This window comes from Sorex fumeus, unplaced genomic scaffold, assembly GCF_029834395.1.
Source record: "Sorex fumeus unplaced genomic scaffold, SorFum_2.1 ptg000094l, whole genome shotgun sequence".
In the NCBI taxonomy this organism is placed as follows: Eukaryota; Metazoa; Chordata; class Mammalia; order Eulipotyphla; family Soricidae; genus Sorex; species Sorex fumeus.
In genome coordinates, this window is record NW_026606151.1 from 10,405,937 (window position 1) to 10,433,054 (window position 27,118).

The following is a 27,118-nucleotide window of genomic DNA, read 5'->3' on the forward strand; positions in this document are numbered from 1 at the left end:
GGGTATGAGCCGGGGGTCAGGGGCGACAAAAACCTCATGGGAAGGGGATCGTTCCGGCCCGTCCTTCACGCCCTACCGAGGTCACCAGTTGCCCCCCACGAGCGGCTCTCTGGCACGGCCATGACTCCAGAGCACAGAAACCAATCTCTTAATTATCTGACTTTTAGCAGAAATACTTCCAGGGTTAATAAGTAAAATAGCAGAAATCCAAAACATTTAATTCTTGAACCCAGCTGTAGAAAGCAAATCATTTTACAACGCTTTTTCAGCATGTCTGATTTGTGGGGTGGGGAGGGGTAAACTCTAAATAATAATGGTGCATCCTTTATCGAAACAATGAATCTAGTCAAAGTTAACTAGAACTCATCTGCCTCACAGGAATTGGGAGGGGTGGGAGGTGGGGTTCTATTGGGGTTCGTGGTAAAAAATAAGTATTGGTAAAGGGAAATGTGTTTGATATTTACATGACTGAGACCTAAACCTGAAAGCTCTTCAACTTTTACCACAGTGATTCAATAAATAAATTATTTTAAAAAAATCCAAGATTGATCAGACACAAGTAAGGCATGCGACTTCCTACTGAGATACACCCTCAGCCCCTGAAATGTCTTAGTCAATGCACAAAATCCTTATACACATGGTGCATACTGTGGATGGATGTTTAATATCATTTAGTATAATCAAATAATTACACGTGACTTCATATTCATGTGCCTAAACAAGGACCACATGGATATTGCTACTGACAAAAGAATTCACGCTGGAGGGAGATTTGTGAGGTCTATGGGCAAGTTTCCTTTAGAACTGGTCGAAGAGGACCATTGGCCTGATAGTTGGTTCTTTGTAAGAATGGAATCAGGCAAAATAATGCTCTCTGGCTTGGTCTTTTTTTTTAAATTTTTTAATCGAATCACTAAGATACACAATTCTAAAGTTGGTAATGACTAGGTTTCAGTCATACAGTGTTCAGGAACCTGTTCCTTCACCCATGTACATCTCCCACCACCAACATCCCAAGTTACCCTCCTGTCTGGCTTGATCTCTAGTAAAATGATTGTATCAGTGAAGGGACCTCAAGATTTAGAGCAAATTGAAACTCTTTTCTACTAAACTGGTGTTTTTTCTGATCCACTCAACTATTCTAATTTGCTTGTCTTTTTTTTTAAAAAAATGATCACTGTAGAGTAGTAGTAATAATAACATTCTTGTGCAGAATGCCATATAGCTGGAACTATGTAATATGGCATCCTGGCAATTTTCCATTTAACATAAGCATTTAGGAATTCTTGTAATTTTTTTTTCCAGGGCTTGACAAACCATACAATAATTCCATTGTACATCTGTACCAGATTGTTTATCTCTTCACTTACTACATTGACATCTTAGCTTTCTCCAAGTCAATAGGTTTTGGAGATTCTGAATGGGGCTTCAATTGACACTCAGGTAAAGGTGTTTGTACACACTCAAGGTTTCAAATCATATGGGTAAGTATCTTAGAAGCACAACTGCTTGGTCATATGATAAGAGTATGCTCTGCTTTCTAAGAATGTTCCAAAGAGACTGTATCCCTTTCAATTCTCATCAGCAATGAGAGTTCTTAATGCTCTACCAGCTTTGGAACTGTCAGATTTGGGGATTTTAGTCATTCTAAAAGGTATGCTGCTATTTTACGGTGCAATTTCCTTCTGATAAATGATGCTGAGCATATTTTTACAAGCATACTTGCCATTAGGTATCCTTTTTGGTGAGGTGTTTGTTTGGCATTCCTATTTACTCAAGTTGTTTGCTTTCTTACTGTTGACATTTAAGAACACTTTGCGTAGTGTAGATATTAGTACTTCATCAAATGTGTTTTACAAATACTTTTATTTTTTTCACTTTATATCAAGGTCTATGATCCACAGAGCTAATTTTGGGGGTCTTTTTTATGACATCTTATTATCTCATTCCTACTTTGGACAAATTTGCAGGCTGTCGAATATAGCCTGCCCACAGGGCAGAGTCTGGCAAACTCCCCGTGGCGTACCAAATATGCCATATACCAGTAACAATGATGGGTCTCATTCTCCTAAAGAGCCTTGAATATAATCTCAGGGCTAGGATGAAAGAGACGTTACTGGGGCCTGCTCGAGGCAATCGACGAATAACAGGATGATGAAATGAAAAAAATGAAATAACGCTATAGATTCATACACATTTACGTCCAATTCCATCTCTTCTATAATTTGTTTTTATCTTTTCTGCAGATTGGGCTAAAGTGATAGCATAGTGGGTAGGGTGTTTGCCTTGCACACGGCCGACCCGGGTTTGATTCCTCTGCCCCTCTTGGAGAGCCCCACAAACTACCAAGAGTACCTCGCCCACACAGCAAAGCCTGGCAAGCTACCTGTGATGTATTTGATATGCCAAAAACAGTAACAAGTCTCACAAACAGTAAGAACAAGTCTCACAATGGAGGCATTACTGGTGCCTGCTTGAGCACATCGATGAACAACGGGAGGACAGTGCTACAGATTGGATTAATATTCTAGCTATTTATTTTTTTTTTCCTCCAGCTCATTTTATTCTGCTGCTAAACACTACACCCGAGTTCTTAGTTCTGATTTTTTTCAGGTTAGAGTTTCTACTGGGTTATTTTCCAAATATATTTTTGCCATTTTTTAAAAAGTAATTTCTAGGGGCTGGAGCAACAGCACAGCAGGTAGGGCGTTTGCCTTGCATGCGGCCGGCCAGGGTTCGATTCCAGCATCCCATATGGTCTCCCGAGTACCACTCAGGAGTAATTCCTGAGTGCTTGAGCCAGGAGTAACCCCTGTGAATCGCCGGGTGTGACACACAAAAAAAAAGCAAAAAAAAAAAAAAAAGTAATTTCTAGTCCTCTTTGGGGGCTGGAGCAAAAGCACAGTGGGGTCAGCCTTGCACATGGCCGACCCGGGTTTGATTCCCAGCATCCCATATGGTCCCCCAAGCATGGCCAGGAGTAATTACTGAATGCATGAGCCTGGAGTAACCTCTGTACATCTCCAGGTGTGACCCGAAAAGCAAAAAATAAAGAAAAAAATCTTTTATTTTTTGGAACACAATGACAATAAGCAGTTATTTTAGAAGTCTGTGCCTAATAAATATTAGTTTTTTATTTTATTGAATCACCATTAGACAGAGCATTACCAAGCTGTTTATGATTGGGCTTTAGTCCTACAATGTTCCAACACGCACCCCTCCACCAGTGGAACTTCCCAGCACCAATGTCCCCAATTTATAGCACAGCGGGTAGGGCGTCTGCCTTGCACGCAGTCAACATGGCCGACCCGAGTTCGATTCCTCTGCCCCTCTCGGAGAGCCCGGCAAGCTACCGAGAGTATTCGATATGCCAGACACAGTAACAACAAAGTCTCCAATGGAGACGTTACTGGGCCCGCTCGAGCAAATTGATGATCAACGGGAGGGCCTTCTTTAACCACTCCCTACCCCAGCCTGCCTCCATGGCAGTTATGCCTAAGTGTTTGAATATCTGGAACATCCCTAGGTCTGTTTCTATTTTTCATTATTTCTGGCTGGTTTGTGTTTGTTTGGATTTGGGGTCACACCTGGCAGTGTGCCAAGGCTACTTCCCACCCTGGTCACTCATGACAAAGCTCAGAGAGAAGAACTGACTCCTGCACACAAGCACGCACCCGGGCCGTTGGGACACTTCACACTCTCTTGTCCTTACTTATCATCATGTGTGACAGCTGTCTTTCTATTACGTGCTCCTTCATCTTTGGTTGGAGGCCAGATACTGGATTTTAGAAATGAGCTGTGTGATTATTAGTCTTAGGACCGTATTTGCTCCTGCCCGGTTCCTAGAGGCACCCACCTTCTCGAGTTATTTTGATCGGATTCTAGTGCTTATGACTTCCTGGCTCTACAAGAACTTCCAACCTCACTGCAGTCCAAGAGAGAAGTGGGTTCCCCCAAGGCAGAGTCTAATCCACTAATCCCACCATCAAGTGTAAAAGGAGTTTACCCAGGATGTCATTTCCGGCCAACTACGAACTCCACCAGCACTGTTGTTCCCAAGCCCCCTTTGACCTCAGAAAACTGCCAGAAATGCAACTCTGCTTCCCTCTGAATGGCACACACTGCCACACCTGCTCTCTTTCTCGAAATTCCCTTCTCTTAGATCTTGGGTCATTACACCCTCACTAACTTGATACCTCTTCAGTGCCTCTGAACATACATTTTTAATGCTTTCCATAGCCCTGGCTGTCCTCAGCGGGAAGTGCTAATTACTTAATTTATCATTTCTGACTGCAAACATCTGAACAAGACCCTTCGTTCACCAGATGAACTCCAAGTATTCTGTCTCGGCCTCCTTAGTCTAGCTGATTTTACATTATGCATCTGGTCCTTCTTCCACCCCATTGGAATACAACAGTTGGGGCTGATTCCAACAGCATTTATTCCCGATGCAGAATAACAATTTGCTAAACTGAAACAACCAGTCTTCTCTGTTGACTTTGCTAATCACTCCTGTCAAATCTCATCGATTTAATCAACAAAATATCACTTTTAGGTAATTATCATTAAGTACCTCTCCACTTGCTTTCTATATTTAAGCTTCTGCAAGAAAAGGACTGTAATTATTTCAGTCGTGTTTTGTTGTTTTCAAATTCTTGTGTCACTTATTTGATTACAAGACGATCTTCACACTTTCCAGATGTGCATTTGGCACGTGTTTAAATATGCAAACGTGGGGAATTCACACTGATTTCATCTGGGAAAAATTCACGATATTCCCAAGACTAGATACCCACAATTGTAAAGAACAACCTCTCAAGTCGCTGGATTTGACCAGTCAACCATGCGAACTCAATTCTTCTTCCTTAATAAAACTCAGATTTGCTCAATATATACTTTTTTTTTTTTGCTGGAGTAAGAAAGAAGCTGTCCCTTAGAGAGGAGAAGGTCAGAGAAGGGAAGAAATCAAAGAGGGGAAGGAAAAGAAGAGAAACGGAAGTAACGGGTCAACTGGAATCTGGGCTTTGATTCTACTACGATGTGGGAGAGTGTGTGGCTGTATGTCCAAATGCAGACTCGGCACAACTGAAAACATGAGATCTAAGTTGCAACCAGGTAACTTTATAATGTGCCTGTTAAGGTGGGGATGGAGGGCTGGGGGTAGGGATGACATGGGAACACTGGTGCAGGGAAGCTGACACTCCTGGTGGGATTGTTGCTGAAACACTATATGCTTAAAATGCAACTGTAACTTTGCAAGTGTTGGTTCTTTAATTAAACGAAACATTGTTTTTAAAAAGGAAAAGAAAGCAGCTTTAAGGTCAAGAACAACCCACCACTACCTTTAGTAAACATAGAGGGTAAAATTTCACCTTTTAGTAGGTTTCCACACACTGTGAACTCTGATTTACCCCTCCTGACCCCAGGGATGTTAGCCTGGGGGACCCCTCCCGGGATGTCTTGCATTCTGAGGATACCATGCAAGTATGTGCACAGAGCAGGCCTCCATCCCGGCTCGGAAACCAAAGGCAGGAGCAACATCAATGTTGGGGGCTGTAGACTTTCTCCTTCCTCTCGGCACTAAGTGACCTCCTCCCACCCCCCCACCCCCCCCACACACACACTTCATGTGATAACCAGTGAAATATATACCAGTAATAAAAGTGGCGTTCAATTACTTTTTCAGGGGGTGGTCATTCAGATCCCCAGCTTGTCATTTTTTCCCCCCTCCTTGTTTTGTGATTTGATTTTTCACGGGTAAACTTCCCCTGGGCTGGGCACAGCAGATAGGGTGTCTGCCGTGCATGTGGCCCACCCGGCTGACCCAGGTTGGATTCCTCTGCCCCTCTCGGAGAGCCCGGCAAGCTACTGAGAGTATCTCACCGGCACGGCAAAATCTGGCAAGCTCCCCGTGACGTATTCGATATGCCAAACACAGCAACAACAAGTCTCACAATGGAGACATTACTCGGCCTGCTCGAGCAAATCGATGAACAACGGGAGGACAGCGACAGTGACAAACTTCCCACTGAAGGCTGACCAGAGCAAGGGGCTTGGAGATGCGCTCAGCTACTGAGCTCGAGCTCCGAGTGGGTGGGAGAAAGGTAGAAACTGTCTAGCGCTCTCAGCCAGACTCTGAAACAACTCATCCAGTCAGCAGTGACCACACTATTTTCTTCTATGAAATTAGCATTTTTTTTCTCCCACTGTCTGTGATGATACTACAAAAGTTCTAGTTCCTCTACTTTCCCCAGCTGTAGTGCTGTCACTGTCACTGTTTTCCCGTAGTTCATCGATTTGCTCGAGCGGGCTCAGTAACATCTCCATTTAAGAGATGTTAATATTCCCTATTCCGCTGCTCTGGGCCTGGGCCCAACATGAAGAGAAGAGGCCCTTTCAGGCCGATGTGTTTGAAGCAGGACCAGAGCATTCACTCGGAGACTGAAATCCTGTACAACGATGTTGGTAAATGCATCAAATTTCACATCACTACCATTATGAAATGCTTAAGCTTTAAGCTTTGCACAAGAATATCCAATTTTTCTCCTTAAGAGGAGACACGTTTCATAAGGGCGAGTCATTGTGATAGGAAAAAATAAATTCTGGCTTGCAGCACACTGAGTCAGTATGCATGGCAAATGCTGTGTCAGTACTTACCTTGGGAGGCTTCCTTCATGGGGAAATCAAAGTGTTTCAGCAGCAGAAGTAGACAAGGCGTCAACACAGCGGCCGCGTCAGAAGAGGCAACGAAAGAAGAGGGAAAGAAAAAACAAACACAAGAGACACTCAGCACCTTGGTGGGTAACATGATCAATAGAGATTCTACTTTACAAAGTTCCAGTCACATCCACTTTACTGCCTGAGATAAATATTTCCTCAAAAACACATTTCTTTCCTGGGACCAGGAAATATGAAAGGGCTGGAGGGCACATTTACATGTGGGAGCCCCAGGTTTGGGTCTCAGCACCTCAGGGTCCTCCAACACCATGCCAGGCATAGTGGCACCACCACCCCCAGAACAGCTCGGTGTAGCCCCAACACAAACAACCCCCCCCCAAAATGAACCAAAGACCTACACACATCCCCAACGCCAATGCAACCGAATTTCTTTCCTGGCTTAATAAACTGGATCTAATCCTTGAGAGGTATTTTTTAACAACTCTAAGAAGTGTCAACAGAAGAACATCAAAATAAAAATGCTGCAACTGGATCGTATATGGACAAATGCTTCTTGCTGGAGGCAGTTTTGAGGGGGCACAACAGCAGCTTGCTCAGGGATCATTCCTGGGTTGATGCTCAGGGGTCACTCCGAGCTCAGACACTCAGGAAACAGAGTCAAATACCTTGAAATCAATTTTGTACTTAAATTTCTCTTAAGTTTGTATGACATATATGAATTTGCCTTTGATAAATACTCTCATCTATGTAGGATTTGTTCTCACTGAAAAAAGCCATTGTTACAATGACAAATAATGGGGATACGCCTGGATGCTGATGCTCTTTTGTTTGTTGTTTGTTTTTGTTTGTTTGGGGTTTTTTGGGATTTATTTTTTAAAGAATCATCGTGAGACACAGTTACAGACTTACAAACTTTCGTGATTACGTTTCAGTCACACAATGATCGAGTACCCATCCCTCCACCAGTGCCCATTCACCACCCCCAATGAGCCCAGTATCCCTCCTGCTACAACCACCCCATCCCGGGCCCCCATGTGTGGTGCCAGGGACCAAACCTGGGTTTGCTGCATGCAATGCCAATGTTCTACCCACTGTGTGCCGTCACTCCAGATGCTGGACACTGACCCTGTAGAGAAGAGCTTACACTCTTAGGAAGACCAGGTGGAACCCCAGACCCCTCTCCACTGCCCACCCTCTCTCTCAGCCTACAAAAAAAAAATCTCTGAGTTTAGTGACATGAACCTCTGGTCTACCATAAGTTTGTTTTTATATTCTAGAGAAATTAGCTGAACACAATTAGCACATCATTATTATTATTGTTGTTGCTGTTGGTTTGGAGACCACATCTGACAGTGCTCAGGGATTACTCCTGACTGTGCTGGGGGTACCATCTGGGGTGCTAGGGATCGAAACCCCTCCAGCCACATGCCGGACAAGTGCCTTATCCCCTCTATCCTATCTCTTCAGCTCATCCCAACTTGACACTTTAAAAAACCCACAAAATCATCGTGTTTCTGCATCCTGGAACGAGGAAGTCCAGTTCCAGAGCTGAGCTCCACTCTCAGAACATGAAAAGGTCCCCAGAGCAGCACCTCCAGGCCACTGCTCCAGGTGTCCCCCCACTCAGCTCAGGTCATTTCCAGACTTTATCTCACTTCCACCTCCAGGCCCTGCACCTCATCAAACATTCCATGAGAAGCTCAGCCCTTCCTTCACCAAATGCTCCCGATCTCCTTGATCATCCATCACCTCCACTACTTTGTCTCTTCTACTTGGTTTCCTGTGCCATGATGACTTAAGGGAGGGGGGCGGGGGGGTGGAGCCTGGGGCTGGGAATGGACAGGACTCTGGGCCTCTGGCAATCCCTGTGCTAATCCCTAACCTTGACCCCAAATGGAATGATGACGACAGCATCAACTGTAGGGTGAGAGCTGGAGGCAGAGGAGCTTGGGTGAGGAAACTCCCTGTTCATACAGTGACAGGAATACTGGGAGAAAAGACCCCTGTCCAGCGGTCACTCTCTGAGGATGACATCTGGAAGTATGTCCTAGCTCTGAGAACTGGCCACACACAGACTGATATTGCTCCTGGGGAGACAGGGTTCTGCCTCCCCGAAGAGGCGGACCCCACACTTGCCCTAAGGGGCAGAAGGCCAAGATGACTCCTTCCTCCACCATTGACTAAAGCACCAGTCTCTGACAAAATAAAATTATAAACGAAAAAGATACAGTCCTTCTAAAAACTCTGTTTTAACACTGTTGCCCAGAAGCCAAATACAAGAGTCCATTTTCATTCCGATATGAAAACCTAAAATGAGTATATCCACAATAACTATTAATCCAACATCACGGTGTTCATATGGTGTATAGACACACACATACACACGCACACACACACACACACACACACACACGCACACAACCTTCAAAATCAAAATGGGTCCACAGGCAAACAAAAGTTTTACAACTTATCTCAGAAGCTTTCTAAGTTATCCGACCCTTCCATATATACTAAATCTCTCCCAGGGACCACAGGGACACCTCCAAGGGCTGGCGCACAGGCCCTGCAATTAGGAGGACGGGGTTCTATCCCCAGCACCATCCGACCCCATGGGCACAGAGCTGGGAGGGCCAGGTGTGGCCTCCCAACCACACAATTCATAGTTTCTCCTTCGCTCGCTTTAACAACAAGGAAATGTGAAGGAACGTTCGCGCCTGCGCTGTGCTGCCCAGCGGACCCACAGTCAATTTCCAGCGAGGGGCAAAGGCACGCGCGGTCTCGGGAGCCCTGGCCAGGCCCCCTCCCGGGGCTCCGCTCCTGATCGCCATGGCTGCAACTCCCAGCAGACCGAGCCTCACCAGAACTCACGCTGGGCTAACCCAAACAAAAGCGAGCAGGCGAGCACTGCTCTTGTGTCATTTTCTTGCTGCGCGTCTTCAGAAGGACTGTGCAGAGAGAGAGCTTCCCCGCGCCTCCCGCCTCCCCCAGCACCCCAGCCCAAAAACGCAGTACACAATCTTTTTTTTGGGGGGGGGGGTCACACCCAGCAATGCACAAGGGTTACTCCTGGCTCTGCACTCAGGAATTACCCCTGGCAGTGCTCAGGGGACCATATGGGATGCAAGGCAAATAGCCAAACCCTCTGTGCTATTGCTCCAGCCCTGCAGTGCACATTCTTGCACGGGCCCAAGAATCTGAGCATTGCTGTGAGGTCACTCTCAGAGCTCTCAAAAGTACACGCGTGGGATAGGCCACCACGAGCCACGGCTCCAGTAAACACAGCTCTTTGGAAGGACATCACAATGAACTCGCTGCTTGTCCCCGCGTTTCCAAGACGAATTTTCCATTGATGTCAGAGTCGGGTCCTGGGCAGTGTGTATTTATAGTAAGCCTGCTGGAGCACAGCATAAACAGAGCCGAATCCGTGGGCCTGCGACAGAGATCACGCATGTGCAGAGACGTGAGCTGAGCTATGCCCTCGGTCCCTGCAGACCCCGACCTGGTATGCGAGCCAGCCTGTGCCACGAGCAGCGGCCTGAGAGCAGTCTGGTCCAGAGGCCAAGAGAGGGGTCAGCAGTCATACCCCCGGGATCCTCTTCCTGCCTCTACCCCCTAGATGGGACCACAGAGATGCTGAGAGCTCTCAGCTCCCGGCCCAGCAGAGTCGGGAGGGGTTAAATGAATTCCTAGACATAAAGCGCTGGAAAAGCTCCCACATATTTCACCTGGCATCTCCTCCTTTTCATCTGCTCTGGAAACAGCCACCGTGGCCGGGAGCAGTTGCGTGTGGACTGTCAGAGCAGACAGCACCTGCCGCTCCCGGGCTGTGGGGCCCAGAACACCTGACGCGGTGGCACACGGGCGCTTTCCGACATCTGTGCCAAATGCCTCGTTTTAAAGGCGCGGTGAGGTGACGGAAAGTCACGTGGAGATGATGATACCAAGGAATCGCACTTCTTTTATGAAGGAGGCAGAACCTGAAAAACCTTCCTCAGAGATAGCAACGAGGAGCCATTCTAGACCCCGGACACGCCGAGAAGCATTGTACGCATAGAGAGGGAGAAGCAGTCGAACTCAGGCATTTGGGGGTAATAAAAATAAATGCGTCGGGATATAAAGATGGACAAACACGTCAGTGTCCACTTGCCCGCACCCACAGTGTCCACCAAAATGATGGGACTTGGGCTGTTTCTGCTGATCAGCGGAGCAAAGGCAGCCTCTGACAAGAGGATGCTGACAAAGGTGGGTGTTCTGTGTATCTGGGGGCAGGTGGGTATGTGCTAACTCTCCGGACCTCCCCACTTTGTTATAAACTGAAAATCACTCTCAAATGGCTCTAACTGATATTTTAAACTCCTTCTCCTCCGCCACTGAAATGTAAAGGAACTTCTTTTTTTTTTTTTCTTTTCGGATCACACCTGGTGATGCTCAGGGATTACTCCTGGCTTTGCACTCAGGAATCACTCCTGGCAGTGCTCAGGGGACCATATGGGATGCTGGGAATCGAACCCAGGTCGGTCACATGCAAGGCAAATGCCGTACCCGCTGTGCTATCGCTCCAGCCCCAGAAATGTAAACAAACTTCTAACAACCCAGTAGAATAAAGAAATGGGAGGAAACATAGGCACTTGCCCTTGGTCCAAGCACTCAACATTTTTCCTTCCTACAGGACTAGCCCCATCCCAGGGAAGAATTAACCACAGACACAGGAATCTGCCAGATTCCTGAAGCTCTACGATGGCCAAGAACGAGGTTGCAATCAGGCTGCAGATTCCGTGGAGACGCAGCCATGTTCAACCATTTCTCTTTTCCCCTGCCTGTCCCCGCCCCACACCCACTAAACAGCATTTTCTTCGTATTATTCATGTGGCTTTAAAAACAAAAACCTCCTGCCCACTAGACTAACTCACCACATGGACGTAAGGGGCACAGCCGTGAAAGAATTCCCCAGAAATGACTGATCTCCTCAAAGTTATACAATGATGATACTTAGAGATCTGGAACAGAGGCTGGAGCGACAGCACAGCGGGTAGGATGTTTGCCTTCTACGTGGCCAACCCGGGTGTGATCCCCAGCATCCCATATGGTCCCCCGAGCACTGCCAGGAGTAATTCCTGAGTGCAGCACCAGGAGTCACCCCTGTGCATCGCCAATGTGACCCAAAAAGCAAAAAAAAAAAAAAAAAAGGAACAGTAAACAAGTCCAGAAAGTCTGACAGAGGGAGAAATTTCTTTACTCAAAATGAGAGTCTGAGATAGGAAACAAAAGGCATGAAGATTAGCTGATCATGTCTGAGAATTATTAGTGAAATAACACAGTAGTCAGGGCTGGGGAGATAGTACAGTGGATAAGGTGCTTGTCCAGGTTTCATTCCCCGGGACCACATTTGGTCTCCTGCGCCCATCCACGAGTGATCCCTGAGGATAAAACCAAGAATAAGCCCTGAGCACTCAGGGTGTAGCTCCAAATCCAAACAAACAAAGAAATAACAGCTATAGTGCCTTACCATTTAGTTCTCTTCTTCAAAAGGTTTCAAGACAAAGGGAAAAAAAAATCCGTTCTAGACTAAACATAGCATCTCAACTGCAACAAGTTAATGTAGTGAAACCATAATTCATCCAAAAGTGCCACAACTGGACCCTGTCCCCCTGCCCACTGTGTGTGGCCCCAGGGCCCTGTGATGCTATTACCAAGGTCACTCACCCGAGAGATGGTGCTGTGTCTGTGACTCTGGAAGGAGGGAGACGGAGAGAACCAACATCTGGAATAAGTACTACATGTTGCATGTGGTTCTATGATGTTTTGTTGGTAAATGCACTCAGGGCTCACTCCTGGGCTGGAGCAATAGCACAGCAGGTAGGGCATTAGCCTTGCACGCAGCTGACCTGGGTTCGATTCCTCCATCCCTCTAGGAGAGCCCGGCAAGCTACTAAGAGTATCCAGCCCACACGGCAGAGCCTGGCAAGCTCCCCATGGCATATTCGATATGCCACAAACAGTAACAGGTCTCACAATGGAGATGTTGCTGGTGCCAACTCGAGCAAATCAATGAACAACAGGAGGACAGTGCGACAATGCTACAGGGCTCACTCCTGGTCTGTACTCAAGGATCACTCCTGGCAGTGCTTGGGGGAAGCAGAAAGGTGCCAGAGAGAAACTCTCCTTCAGACACCTGTAAGTGAAGAGCCTTACTTACTGGACAGCTCTTAAGGCATCAGGTGTCCCACAGGTCTGGGCTCAGCCGGCCTGCATGTCTGATGGACCAGCCACTAGCAGCTGCGAATGCCTGGCTGGCCCTGGCCCAACCCCTCTGGTACTTTTATCCATGTTCCATCAACCTGTGTCTTCTTTAGCCTGCTACCTCCGCCTCCCTCTGTTCCCGTCTCCTGAGATGCTGCTCTGCGCCCGCCACAGTGCTCTTCACAATCATGTGTCCACTTCCAGGTCAGTCTACACATCCATCTCCCTCAATCTCACATGGGGGAAACCCGAATTTTGAGAGTCTGGTGTGCCTTCTTCCTCCTTTGCATTGGCATGCAAGCATTATGGAGCTACCATCGTCCCCGCCACTTGCAACTTGAAGACTGCTCTTCACTTTCAGAGAAACGGTCCATAAGCCGCGAGAGGTACTCAGCTTTGACTTGTGTTGGGTGGTTTTTCCCAGGATGCTGAGCAAATTCGGGCAGGTGAGGCTGAACTGTGAGGTTCAGGTTAGGTGTAGGGAACATCCTGTCAACTTAATATTTTCCATGCGGGATGTGTGATGCCAATGTAACAACCCCCCGAGTCTGGGGAGATCTATGTGGATATGAAATCCACTGAAAAAGGACTTTGTTTTTATCCCTGTTCTCTCCCCTTTGCCTAGAAGTTGTCAGGGACCAAAGACTCTGTGTCTATTATGTAAATGAATGAATGAATGAATGAATGAGGTCCATGGCTCACACCACCCATTTACTAGTAACTAATTTACTAGACACATTTGAGAGGACATGGATGTTTCCCTGAATAAGTCTCCTTTTTGGGTTTGCCTGAAGAGCAACATATATATAGAGATAGATAGATATAGATATATATCACACACACATACACACACACACATGCAGTGTTTTAATTTTACAAAATCTTCTTCAGGGAAAATGTCAAGCCTGGAAAAAAAAGGGGAAGGGAATGGCATGATACAGCATCACAACTGCCTCAACCGTCTCAGATCATCACAGCCAAGACTCAGCCTCAGCAGCTATCAGTGTAGTGACTTAGCGCTCCTGGATTGGGGCTCTCTCACGGAACCTTCCAAGCCACAGTCAATCCACATTCAGCTGGAAAAATAATTTACTAGATTATAAACTTCCAGAGGACTCAAGCAGGTTTCCAAGGGGTCTAAGGATCCCGACTCCTCTTTCCAGAGACCTCAGGCATCCAGGATGGAGAAGCAAGTCTGCCAGGACCGGAAATTGGTGTCTCTTAGTCCCCAGGGGGCAGTCACATGTCAGTCTCGCCAATTCATTCATTTGGTGCTCATTCCGCTGGGCTCACTCAGTTGGGCAGTCAGCTTTGCTCTGTAGTTATTCTGGTTTGGGGGCCGCACTTGGCAGTGCTCAGGGGTCTCTCCTTACTCTACATTCAGACATCACTCCTGGTGGGGCTCAGGGAATCATATGGGATGCCAGGGAGCAAACCCGGGTCAGCCACATGCAAGGCAACCCCCTTCCCACTTGGTTATCTAGTTTGGGGCAAGCCTCAGAATTGAGTCGGTGTGCAAGGCAGTATGGGAGGTGGCAGCAGGCTGGAGCTGAAAACGCAATCCCCATCCAGAGACCCAAAAGAGAAAACCAGAAGTGACCCCAGGGCCTTTGCCAAGAGGAAAACAAGGGCTGCTCATGAGGCTGTGCGACAGTCAGCTTCCCTGGGAGCACGTGGGCTGAGTGTTTGTTAAGGACGAGTATGAGAAGGCCGCTCTCGGGCAAGCCAGGAAATGAAGAAACTCAGGGAAGCAAGACGTGAGCAGCAAAAGTGAAAAACAAAATAAATGTTTGCACGGGATTAGAAGCTATTTTAGTTAAGGGCTGTGCCAGTTTTCAAGGATTCAGAATTGGTTCTTGTGTTAGAAGTTGGCTTAGAACAGAGTACTTCATGTCAGCCTGCCTTTACTTTAAAATCTAGAGAACATTGCACAGCACTGGCTGAGAAAACACACAGCCCACAGGCCAACATGAAATCTATGGAGCACTCCTCAGCAGCAGGCCTCATCCCTGTCAGAAAATATACATCCTTGTTGAAAAGAGAAGTTAAATCTCTGTCCCTGCCATCATCCCCTTTGTTTCTCCCCACGTATCAAAAAGGGGCGCAGAAAGAAGGAAGAGAGGAAAGGAGGGAGGGAGGGAGGGAGGGAGGGAGGGACGAAGAGGGAGGGAGGGAGGGAGGAAGGAAGGAAGGAAGGAAGGAAGGAAGGAAGGAAGGAAGGAAGCTGTATTCTACAACCGTTGGCAAGAACTCTGCTTGGAGGCTTTCACCAATATCAATTTTGGTTGGGTCTCTTTTGTTACTCTCCTAGTTTTGCATCATATACTTTCAAGAACGTTCAATAGACCTTAACAATGACATTTTATTTTTCCCGTCAAGTTATACCACTATCTCCGTATACTAGCACTAGCACTATCCTCTCGTTGTTCATCGATTTGCTTGAGCAGGCCCAGTAACGTCTCCATTGTGAGACTTGTGGTTACTGTGTTTGGCATATCGAATACGTCACGGGTAGCTTGCCAGACTTTGCCGTGCAGGTGAGATACTCTTGGTAGTTTGCCAGGCTCTTTGAGAGGGGTGGAGGAATCGAACTCAGGTCGGCCAGGTTGGCCTTATGCAGGGCAAAAGCCCTACCCATTGTGCTATCACTCCAGCCCTTCAGTATACTATTCTCACAAAATACACACATACACACACACACACACACACACACACACACACACTGTCTCGAGTATATATTCCCAAAATACATTTGCTTTTAAAGATTCACATGTACCCTCAAGATAGATGGACAGATCTATCCAGGACATATCTATCCCGGACATATCTATACAGGACTTATCTATCCAGAGGCTTTAGAAAATTCCACTATAATACTGAGACCCAGGGAGAGGGAAACAAATGAAAATAACAGAAAATATGTTGATGATGCCTTTACCCAAAAGCTTTCATTAAGAAGCAAATTTTCAATAAGAAGCAATTATTGCAATATATACTAAGAGATAGTACAAGTACAGGAGTTACAGTACCTACCTTATATGTAACCAACCTAGGTTTAATCCCTGGCACCAAATAATTCCCCAGGCACTGCCAGGAATGACCCTGAGTACTGCCAAGTGTGACCCCAAAACACAGCAAAAAGATCTATTTCAAAATGAGGGCAGGCACATCCATCAAACCTGAACACCTGCTTCAACCAGGACCCAGTGCTAGACTCGGTTGTATCTGAGGGGAGAATCACAGAACCACTCACACCCATTCAAAGACAGACAATTCGCAAGTAACAGTCAGTCACTGACTAATACAGAAACATGCTCACCCTCAACTTCAGGAAGGAAGGAAAAACTCTGACTCCATGGTGAAGTCATTCCAGAAACTCTTCCTAAACGTGAGAATAAAGAGAAGCAGCTGGGCTTTTCTCCTATGAGCCCTTCGTTCATCTGCACGGGGGGAGCGCCCCAATCCTGACACCCCCAGCAGCGGGCACATCACCTGACCTGGGCCAGTAACTGAATGAGAAAGGAGGTAGGGAGGGGAGAAGAGGAGTGGGGACACGGCCCTGCAATGCTCTTCCAGGGACCAGCAGGAAGGAATCTCCATGCCTTCCTCTGTGAGCCCAGGCTGGTTCTACTTACAGCTGGCCTGCACGGCCAAGAACAGCACCAAGAACAACAGTCTCCACAGCAGGGCCAGGAGCTCAGGGAAAGGCTCATCCTCAAGACCCCATCAAAAGGCGGCTTTCCTTCCAGACCCTTAAGAGGTGAGGAGTTAATCCCAGGGGCCAGGCGTGGGGGAGGGCAACTGGAGACTCAGCCCAGAGGGAGGGGCACTCACTAGCCTTGCTCAAAACCAACTCCCTTGTCACATGAAGCCCATTCCCAGGTCATCAAAGATGAGAATATTTATAGAGCTGCAGCTAAGGACAGCAAACCTACTTGGAACCTCCCTACCCTGACTCGGGGCAAGGGGCTAGAAAGGGTCAACTCATCCAACTCTCAATGGCAAGGCGCCTTGCTGATCTGGGGCCTGGACTTGGTCTGCCCAACACCAGGGAAGAAACAGAGCAGGAGGTTGGAAGCACAAACGGGGGACCCACACCAGGCAAAAACGACAGCAAGGCAAGTCCAGGCACTGCAGCAACCCGGAGTTCAACAACACGACGAGAGAAGCAAGTCCCCATGACCAGTCAGGTTCCGAGTCTCCATAACAGAGTCAGTCAGATCCAGCAAAGAGAGGGTCGAACAATACAATGCCTGGGGAGACACAGAAAAGTGTCAAACGTTTTCTTGAAAAAGAAAAATTAAGGTACAATGAGCACAGAATCAGGAGAGAGAGATTATGAGAACAACTCTCCTTTCTGGAAGATCAGATTGCATCCTAGGCTGGAAGGAGTGTGTGAGGGCATTCGTTTTATTCTTAAATGCTATTATGCATGTTTTATACACTCTTATATATACACATTTCACAATTTAAAAAAAAATCAATGATTCTCTGGGCTTCAAAAAAAATTTTTTAAATGCAAATGAGTTGAGAACCTTGAGCAGAATATAAGGTCCTCAACACTCAAAAGAAGGTCAAAAGAAGCTGTGGACTCCAATTAAGGGTTTGCAACTTTGCAATTAGGACAGGAAATTCCATGACACCTTCTCTGTTCCCACCTGGAGGTTGCAAGTCCTGCAAGAAAGACTTGTTCTTTCTTTTCTCTCTTTCTCACCCTCTCCCCCCACCTTTTTTGTAGGGCGGGTACTTACCCCCTGCAGTACTCAGGGCTAACGCTTGGCTCTGTGCTCAGTAATCACTCCTGGAGGGACTCAGGGAACCATAGGGGGTGACAGTGATTGAACGGGAGTCAGCAGCATCCAAGGCAAGCGCTTTGACCCCAAATCACACTCTCTCTCTCTCTCTCTCTCTCTCTCTCTCTCTCTCTCATAATTGAGATTACTGGGAATTGCATGCAGCCGACCCAAGTTCAATTCTTCCGTCCCTCTCGGAGAATCTGGCAAACTACTGAGAGTATCTCTCTGTCACGGCAGAGCCTGGCAAGCTCCCCAGTGGTGTATTCGATATGCCAGACACAGTAACAAGAAGTCTCACAATGGAGACGTTACTGGTGCCTGCTCGAGCAACTCAATGAGCAAAGGGAGGACAGTGCTACAGTGCTACAGACCTCCCTCACAATTACTGCATTAAAGATCACAGGTTTTGAAATAAATAATTTTAACATGTAATAGGGGAGAGCAAAGATGCAGCAGATAGAAATGCTTTCCAAGCTGCAGTGAAAGGATCATAACAAAGGCCAGCGCCCACTCCCATCCCCCTGCCCCCGGCCCCCTGCAGCCCCTTCCTTGCCCAGGTCAGAGCTGAGAGCGGCCTGGTCTCACTTCTTCCCTCCGATGTCAGTCCCAATGCTCAGACTCTCCTAAGGTTCATCAAGTGAGGAGCCCTGGAGGGGAACAACCAGTCTTCACTGCAAAGGGCTGGAAAGTCGGCTGAGTCTCACTCCTGGGGCATCGTCTGCACCTGTCACAGTGCCCAATATTCGAGACAGTAATCTTTCACTTTAAAACAGGATTCTAGGGGCTGGAGAGAGCACGTGCAGGGGTAGAGCATTTGCTCTGCAAGCAGTTCAACTCCAATTCAATCTCCGGTACCACACACATCACTTGAGCACTGTGAAAAGTGAGCCCCGAGCACAGAGACAGGAGTAGCAGTTAATCACCACTAGGAGTGGTCCAAAACAAAATGATTCTAGAGTTAAAAGTCTATTTTACTTCATTAAAATATTTCATTCTTTCTAAAATGTTCAGGATCATTGAATATGTGCGTTAAAAACTAAAAGATACTGTGCTGGAGAGATAGTACAGCAGATAAGGCACTGCCTTGCATGCAGCCAACCCAGGTTTGATCCCCCACATACCACATATTCCCCTGAGCCTGCCAGGACTGATTCCTGAATGCAGAGCCAGGAGTAAGCCCCGAGCACTGTCAGGTGTGGCCCCCAAGTCAAAATAAATAAACGAAGAAAATAAAACGGAAAGATATCACGGAGAGAAAAGATTGTGTTTCTAACTACATAACATTTAGAATACATTAGCACACTTTAAAAAGTCACACACTGGTGCCCACAGGTCCTGGACCAAGTTTAGACTGTTTTTCTGCCATTAATTACCATCCTGACAGAACTGCTTAGAAAAGGAGACATTTCCAGGTTTTTCTGCACAACTTCTCATCCTGGAGTTTTGCTCTGGGCCCTTAGGAGCTTAATGCTGTTAACTTATAAAAGTTCATCGTTCTAGCGTGCTTCATTTTTCTCCTGTCTATTTTAAAAGGTTAAAATTCTCCTTGCGTGAATCAATACAATTCTGTTTATAAATAGCTTCTGTACATGTTTAGTCACTCAAGAAATAGACCTTCACAGGCGAAATGTAGTCTTTAAACAGTCCAGCCAAGCACAGCCTCTCATAAATAAAATTTATGCAGACATAGGACTAACTATGATTTTGCCAAACTCGCACTTGCAAAACATCACAGAACCAGGGCAAAAGTTATATGGGAAGGACAGTGTTCTGCTAAAAGCAGAGAGGATGGGAAATGCTACGAGGGAAATGGAGGCTAAGAAGCAGGCAGAGGAGGCCGAAGCGATAGCACAGCAGGTAGGGCGTTTGCCTTGCACGCGGCTGACCTGGGTTCAATTCCCCGCATCCCATATGGTCCCCCAAATACCGCCAGGAGTAATTCCTGAGTGCAGAGCCAAGAGTAACCCCTGAGCATTGCTGGGTGTGACCCAAAGAGCAAAAAAAAAAAAAAAAGAAGAAGAAAGAAGAAGAAAGAAGAGGGGGAGGAGGAGGAGGAAGAGGAGGAGGAGAGGAGGAGGACGAGGCTGCAGCTAGACAGCAAGCTCGTGACAGAGATGGAAGGTGATACACCCTTCTGATTACATTCCAGCGGGGTGGCTTCTCTTCCCGAGGGTTGGATGTGGTTTTCAAATGAACACTTAGCTGGCGCAGAAGCAACAGCAAATTCCTACAGACTTTGGGTTAGGGAGCATCCCCTCCCCCTTACGACACACACTATCACTACTTGATCTAGGAAGACAGGAGACAGCTAGGGGTGGCCTTTAGAAAAAAATGTACCATCTTTGCACATAAACTCTCCACACTAGAATCAAGTTAAATTCATCCCTCTCTCAAAATATGCTTCCTGCCACCAAAAAAGAGAAGAAATCGATAAAACTTGAAATTCCTCCCTCAGGTAACTGGAAGAGGACGCAAGGGCAAGGAAATGACAACTGCAGACACACTCAGACCGGTACACGCTTGGGGTGAAGAGGCTCAAGCTGACCACGTCGGGGCATCTCTGAAGTGCAAGCCCAGGTATCTGCAGGGGAACTGATGTGAGGTGCGCCGGTGAAAGAGAAATCAACAAGAAACCAACATTTCACACCTGACCAGGAGGAACACTTACGGAGTGATATAGTATAGCGGGAAGGGTGCTTGTCTGGCAAACGGCGGACCCGGGTTCGATCCCCAGCATCCGCTATGGTCCTCTGAGCACTGAAGGAGGGATTTTTGAATGGAGGTCAAGAGCAGGCCCTGAGCAGGCCCTGAGTGTGGCCCCCAAAGAGGAGTAAAACTTTTACTGTAGTTTAACTCTGACTAAAATGTAAGGACTGGGAAGAGCTAGTGAGGTGGAGGAAATCAGCATGAGGTTTCCAACAGGCCAAATCTGAGATGCCAAATAGACTCCAAGTGGCAACAGTCCACACACGCAAGGGCTCAGCATAACGAGGCCATTTTCAGCAAGGTACTGGGACGGGCTGTTTAATACCAATGTCTATTAGACATGAGCTGCTCTTCATGTTTGTTTTTGTTGTAGAGCCATACCTGGCTGTGCTCAAGGGGCAACGCTGGGCCCTGTGCTCGGGGATCACTCACAGTGGTGCTCAGGGAAACACGTGGTCCAAAGGATCAATCCTGAGCCCCCTGCACGCAAAAGAGTTGCTCTGTCTGTCTGTTTCTCTCTCTGTCTCCTCTCCTCTCTCTCTCGCTCTCTCGCTCTCTCTCTCTCTCTCCCCCCCCCCCCCATGATGCCAGCTGCTTCTCTTTCCCCATACTTTGATTATAGTTTAGGTGGCATGATTATAAAAGGTAAAGGTAAAGGCCCTCCCGTTGATCATCAATTTGCTCGAGCGGGCCCAGTAACGTCTCCGTTGGAGACTTTGTTGTTACTGTTGTTAAATTTTATGGTATTGATTGATGTACTTATTGTACCCATCACCACCAGAGTGTCCACAGCCCTCCATTCCCCACCCCCACACCTTGATGTCACCTAGATCTGACCTTGTTGTGGCGGAAAGGTGGGTGGGGCACACTGAGCAATAGTCAGGGATCACACTGGTGGGGCTCTGGGGGGCTGTATGTAGTGCTGGGGACTGAGCCAGGGTCAGCCATGTGCAAGGCAAGCACCTGACCCACCGGACTCTCTCTCCAGCCCTAGACCCTAGTTTCATTTTGCTGTTGTTCACAATAACGTATACAGTCAATATTCCAACACCAATCCCACCACTATTACACCTTCCCACCGTCATTATTTTGAAATTTCTCACCACCACCCAAGCCTGCCCCAACGGCAGATCCTAAATAATTTATTTTGTATTGCTTGTTATGAATAATTCACTAAAAAATGATCCAAAAGGTTTCCTTCGAGGAAAGTGTGTGAAGATTATTGTATCTTACCCTGTAGTCATTAAACCCTTGTATAAGAGATTTACTAACATGTTGTTACAGGTCAAGCCTTGTGTGCTAATACTGTTTTTTCAATCAATATCAGATGCTCTCTACTTTATACTCCATCAAATGTGATCCTAGTTTCTTAAATTATGAATCCATATTGTTGCATAACGGAATTTAAGGTGGTATGAAATAGTACAAAAATGTTTTATTTTATTTTGGTGTCTAGGGAGCTTGGGCCCACACCTGGTAGTGCTCAAGGGATCACACGTGGTGCTGGGGATCAAGTCAGGGTCATCTGCATGCCAGGCCAGTGCCTAAGCCCATGGACTAGCTCTCCAGCCCCTAAAATTTGTTTTAAAATTAGGGGTTGCAGAGATATACAGCAGATAGGGCATTTATCTTGCATGCAGTTGATGCAGGTTTGATTTCTGGTATCTCATATGATCCCCTAAGGCTGCCAGGAGTGATTCCTGAGTGCAGAGGTATTGCTGGGTGTAGCCCAGAAAAAAAAATTCTTTTTAATTTCTGATGATCGGCAAATGTTTGATCTGCAGACCTAGACAGACCTACTCAAGATCATGAAAAAATTGAGAGGCAGGTAAAAAGGGGTGGTGAGTGGGAAAGTCTTAAACAGCTCTAACCTAGACATCAAGAGATAAATACACTCAGTTTCTCCATCACTTCAAAGAGACAGGCTAACGGGCATTTCCCCAAGAGGAAGCCAAAGATTTCCTGTGCACTTTACTTAGACTGTAACGTAAATCACACTCTGGGCGGGGCAGAGGATGGGGAATGTGAATCCACATGGACCCGCGCCCTCAAACAGAACCCCTCATCTCAGCCTGTTTCACGGCCATCACTCATGGTGAACACAGTGTCCCCAGATCACGGCAGGGGTGAAGGCATTTTCTCAGAAGCAATCACACACGAGTCAAGATACTGAGATGCCAGTTTGCTCTGGAAACTGCTAGTGAAAAGCATCCCAAGAAACACAAATCAGAAGGGGGCGGGGGGGGAATCTCATGAGCAATACAAAGAATTAGGCTTACCCAAGATGTCAGTTTTTCCACCCCGCCCCAAACCCAACCGTTAGCGGCATGGGCCGTGTCTGCCGTGGCCAGAGGAGCTTGCCGTGTTCTGAGTGTCCCTGTGGAAACGGCTCTGCTTGGCATGAACACAGACTCCACCATGGGATGGAAGCGGTCGCTCATCATGTCCAAGTTCTTTTCATTGTAGGACATTTTGTGTTTTAAAGCTGGCTGTGCTCAGACCCCCAATGGTCATACCTGGCAGTGCTGGGGGAACCATGCAGAAGGGGGAAGGGACACTGGGACTTCCTTAACACAAGCCAAAAACAAGTCAGTCCCCCTCGCTGCCTCCCAGGGCTCAGCGCTGTAAAGCTGACTAGAAGTCAGTTCTGCTAAAGACCCACGGAGCTTCAAAATCTACTTCCTGCTGTCTTTCTCAGAACACATTTAGGGTCTGTTATTTACAAAAAAAGAAAAAAAATTCCTTAACTACTTCTTGGCGGGCTGGAGCGATAGCACAGCAGGTAGAGCGTTTGCCTTGCACAGCTGACTCAGCCAACACAGGTTTGATTCCTCCGCCCCTCTGGGAGAGCCAGGCAAGCTACCGAGAGTATCTCGCCTGCACAGCAAAGCCTGGCAAGCTCCCCATGACCTATCTGATAAGTACAAACACAGCAACAAGTCTCACAACGGAGACATTACTGGACCCGCTCAAGCAAATCAATGAACAACTGGAGGACAGTGCGGTGCTACTTCTTGGCTAGAACGTAGCCCCAGGGAAACTGAGAAGACAAAGGCCTAATAAGGAAAAGGGAAAATGAGTATAAAATGAGTGTGATAAGTGGAGATTATGTCTGGGAACCAAGACCTAGTTTCTGAAACGGTAGGTTGCGACCCTCCCCTGGGTGGGTCACAGAACTAAATTGAGGGGGTGGTAAATTCATTTTGAAATAACTGTAGGACTTATTATTGGTACATGTTTGATGTAGATAGCAACTTCCTATGCCCAGGACTGTGTAAAAAGTACTCGGAGGGGAAAAAGGATTTGCGGGTGGAAAAAGTTGAAGAAACTGCAGCGAGATAGATTCGAAGGAAGCCCACTGAACAGATGTGGGAATGGAACTTAAATGGAATGGAGACCAGCACATCACTCTGGCAGGGTCCACACCCGAAGCAGGCACCCAGTAAGGTTGTGTCCATCGAGTACACGGCTACATAACCCATGATGACCAAATAACAGCCAGACCTGGGAAAGATTAACACCTGTTAGAGGATGAATGGATGAGCAACATGGAACAGAGACACACAGCGATGCTTTTCGATGTTGAAGAAGAAATCCCGGGGTCTCGTTTGTTTGGCCTTTGTTTTCGGGCCGCCCGTGGAGGTGGTCAGGGGACCACGTGATGCCAAGCAACGGCCCCAGGACTTCCACATGCAAAATACATGCTCCAGCCAGCCAAAAAAAGAAGTCCTGATATGTGTTATGATGTCGCTGAGCCTGGAATAATGCTCGGTGAAACAAACCAGGCACTGAAAGACAAAGGTGACGGACCAGCTTCCTGAGAACACTTGCTCAAATCTATGCGGAAGGCGAGCAAGAGGGAACACAGGTGGAGGAAAGAGGCCATGGGCAGTTACTGATGACGGGGAATCCAACTTCTGTCCTGGATGATGAGGGGCTTCTTCAAGCGCTATACTCCCTTGAGCACTTACCTTGCCTGCTTCTCTCTTGCCTCTGAGCGTGCAGGCTTGCTGTTTCAACTCGTGATCAAATTCAAATCTTTTCATCAGAATCAAGAGGCTCTTCGGAGACCCCAGTGTCCCAGGCAGCTAAAGCCAGGCATCTGGGGCAACTGACCGGCTAGTGTTGGAAACGCTAGTTTGGCTCAGGATCTCAGAGGCTGCCACCCTAGGGCAACTGGACAATGGAGTCAGAATCCCTCACACTCACTGGCCATCATGGCACTTACATATGTAGGGGCGCTTAAATGCTGATAGACTAAGGTGACAGGGCCAAAGGAAAGCGAGAGTGTCTTTCTCTCTGCTACGCAGCAGTGCAAAGTCTTCCCACGGACACCTGCTCTGGGTTCCTCCATCACGCTGCCCTTTGGCACGTTACCGGTAACACAGAGCAAAGAAACAATCTCTACTTCGCTATCTGAGTTGGGTTACTGGTGTTGAGAAAGCAGATGATTGCCAGCCCAAATGTGCCTCTTTGGCAAAAATGGAAAAAAGCAGGTGTAGAAGTTTGGAAAAGAAACCGGATATATGTGAAAGGCCCTACATGAACTGAGAGAGGAAGACTCCACCTTGAAAAGACCAGGGGCCGGAAAGAGAGCAGCACTGGGAAAAGTCCTTGCTGCACATGTAGCCACGCTGGGTTGATCCCTGCCAACACATCTAGTCCACCAATTCTGCCACGAGTAGCTCTGAGCATAGGTGGGGGTGCCCCTGCCCCACCCCAAAATATCTTCACTGTACCAGGAAGGAAAAAAATGACAAGAGACAACATGAAGGAACTCTCCTGGGGACACAGGCACTGGAATCCACACAATGAGCCTCACCCTTCCTCTCCTGGCAACCCGCCCGACTCCCCCAGCCCACCCCCTTTGTCTTAGCTGAAGAGTTAGGGGGTGACACTGGCCACACTGCAGAGACACTCGTCTTCTCCCCGCCCTGGTGCATTTCCTGTGTCTATGTGAGCATACTAACAAACTACTTTGTTTTTCTCTTACTACTTTTTTTTTTAATTCTTATTATAGAACGTGATACCAAAGAACTTAAGAAGAATGGAAATGATTTTTCATCCCCTCTGGTATAAAATGTCATCTTAAGCATCCAAAAAGTCAGAAAATTAAAAAAACATAAACGAAAAAGACGCTACAAAGATCTTTGGCAATATGCATAAAGTCCTAAACTTCAACTTCAGAATAACTGGGACACACTGGTATTTTAAATGTGAACTACAACTAGTAATTTACCATAGGAAGGTTAACAGAGTTTCATGGAAGATCACAGGGACTAAAAATATAAAAGACAAATGATGAGATTACACACAATCACACAATTTGATCTGGTGAGCAATCCAGACGAGCTCCGGGTCCCAGGCGGTAACTCAAAAGAATTTCTCCAACAAAGGAGTTCTTCAAAAGCAAGGTACAAAATGCTCACGATTGAGAGTTTAAATCATCAACTACTTTGGAAGATTAGAACGTGTACATATTAGGCTAAGAGCCATCATGTAATCGCAGAGTATTTCCTTTTTGAGCTTTTCTCTTACCAGAATGGGGCTGATTTTCAAACAAATCACTCGCATGAGTACTTAGCGAACCTGCCTGAGGAAGTGAACCCCAAAGCCCCATAAGGGCACAGAGGGAAGATCCCAGACCACTGTGGAGTCATTCCGCTGGGACTCACTCCACCCTCCGAGAAAAAAGGGAATGAAAATAGGTGTCGTCTGCCCTGCTAGAGTCCCTCAGAGGCCCGGTGTGAAGAAGTGAGCTTTCCTCTTTGCCTCGACAGAGCAAACACACTGAGGTGCCATGGCAGCTCAAAAGCAGAGCAAAACAGCCTCTTTCCTGGAATCCTTTTATTCGGAAGCGTTCACCGCTGCCCATCACCCCATCAGAGAGCGTTTTATTTACTCGGGGAGCAGACAAACTCAGTGGCAGTGCAAAGGGGTCCAACAAAGCGTTGTCTGCCTCTCAGAGAAACACTCTCCAAGGCCTTATTCCCGGGCTTCTGAACCCAGGCGTTGAACAATGAAGCAGCAAACAAATTCCTCAGGTGAGAGATCATTTTTTATGTAACCGACTTCATGCATCTCCATGGCGACCGTAAGTACTCTTGCTTCCTGGAGACGCCAGCCCTGGCGAGGCCCTCGGCGTTATCGGGAAAAACACTGTTCAGGAACTGTCTCATGGTTCCTAACGGTGTCTGACTTCAGAGTTCACACAAAGGCTGAGGGTCACTGCCAAACTGGCAGGCGGCATGGGAGATGGACAAAAACCCGGATCAGCCTCACTTTGCTAGAACTTTCTCCAAGATGAGGCTCCCTGTAAATTTCCACCGTGGACCGGATCTGGGACAAGAAGGGGAGTGGAGCCTTAGGTCACCATGGCGGGCGGTTTTAACGGGGTGCTGATGCCAAGTAGCGACTTAATTTCTTTTTTTTATTATACTTATCGCTGTGCATTTGGACCAGACCTTGGTTTTTATGAGGGCCCCGCCCAAAGGAGTTTGGGGCCACTCAGGGGCCCTATGGTAAGGAGGACTGAACAAAGGGCCACATTCTCAGCAACTGATCAGCTTTCTTCGGAGTTGGCTCACTTGATCTCTGCAATAATCCAAGTTGTCCTGGAGACTGAACTTCCTCTTCCAAACAGGTACCACATAAGTAGCATCTGTAAGTATGAAACAGGCTCCCTTTGGGTAGTAAGG

The 27,118-nt window shown here is 47.1% G+C and overlaps 1 protein-coding gene across 2 annotated transcripts in view; it reads right to left on the reverse strand.

The window, feature by feature from the left end:
- KIF13A (kinesin family member 13A) overlaps positions 1 to 27,118 on the reverse strand; it is a 215,353-nt gene that overhangs the window by 123,280 nt on the left and 64,955 nt on the right. For both annotated transcript variants that reach the window (XM_056132384.1, XM_056132383.1), the window contains exon 3: positions 6,658 to 6,670. In XM_056132384.1, coding sequence (XP_055988359.1) covers positions 6,658 to 6,670 — 13 coding nt within the window. The remainder of the gene's footprint in view (positions 1 to 6,657; positions 6,671 to 27,118) is intronic.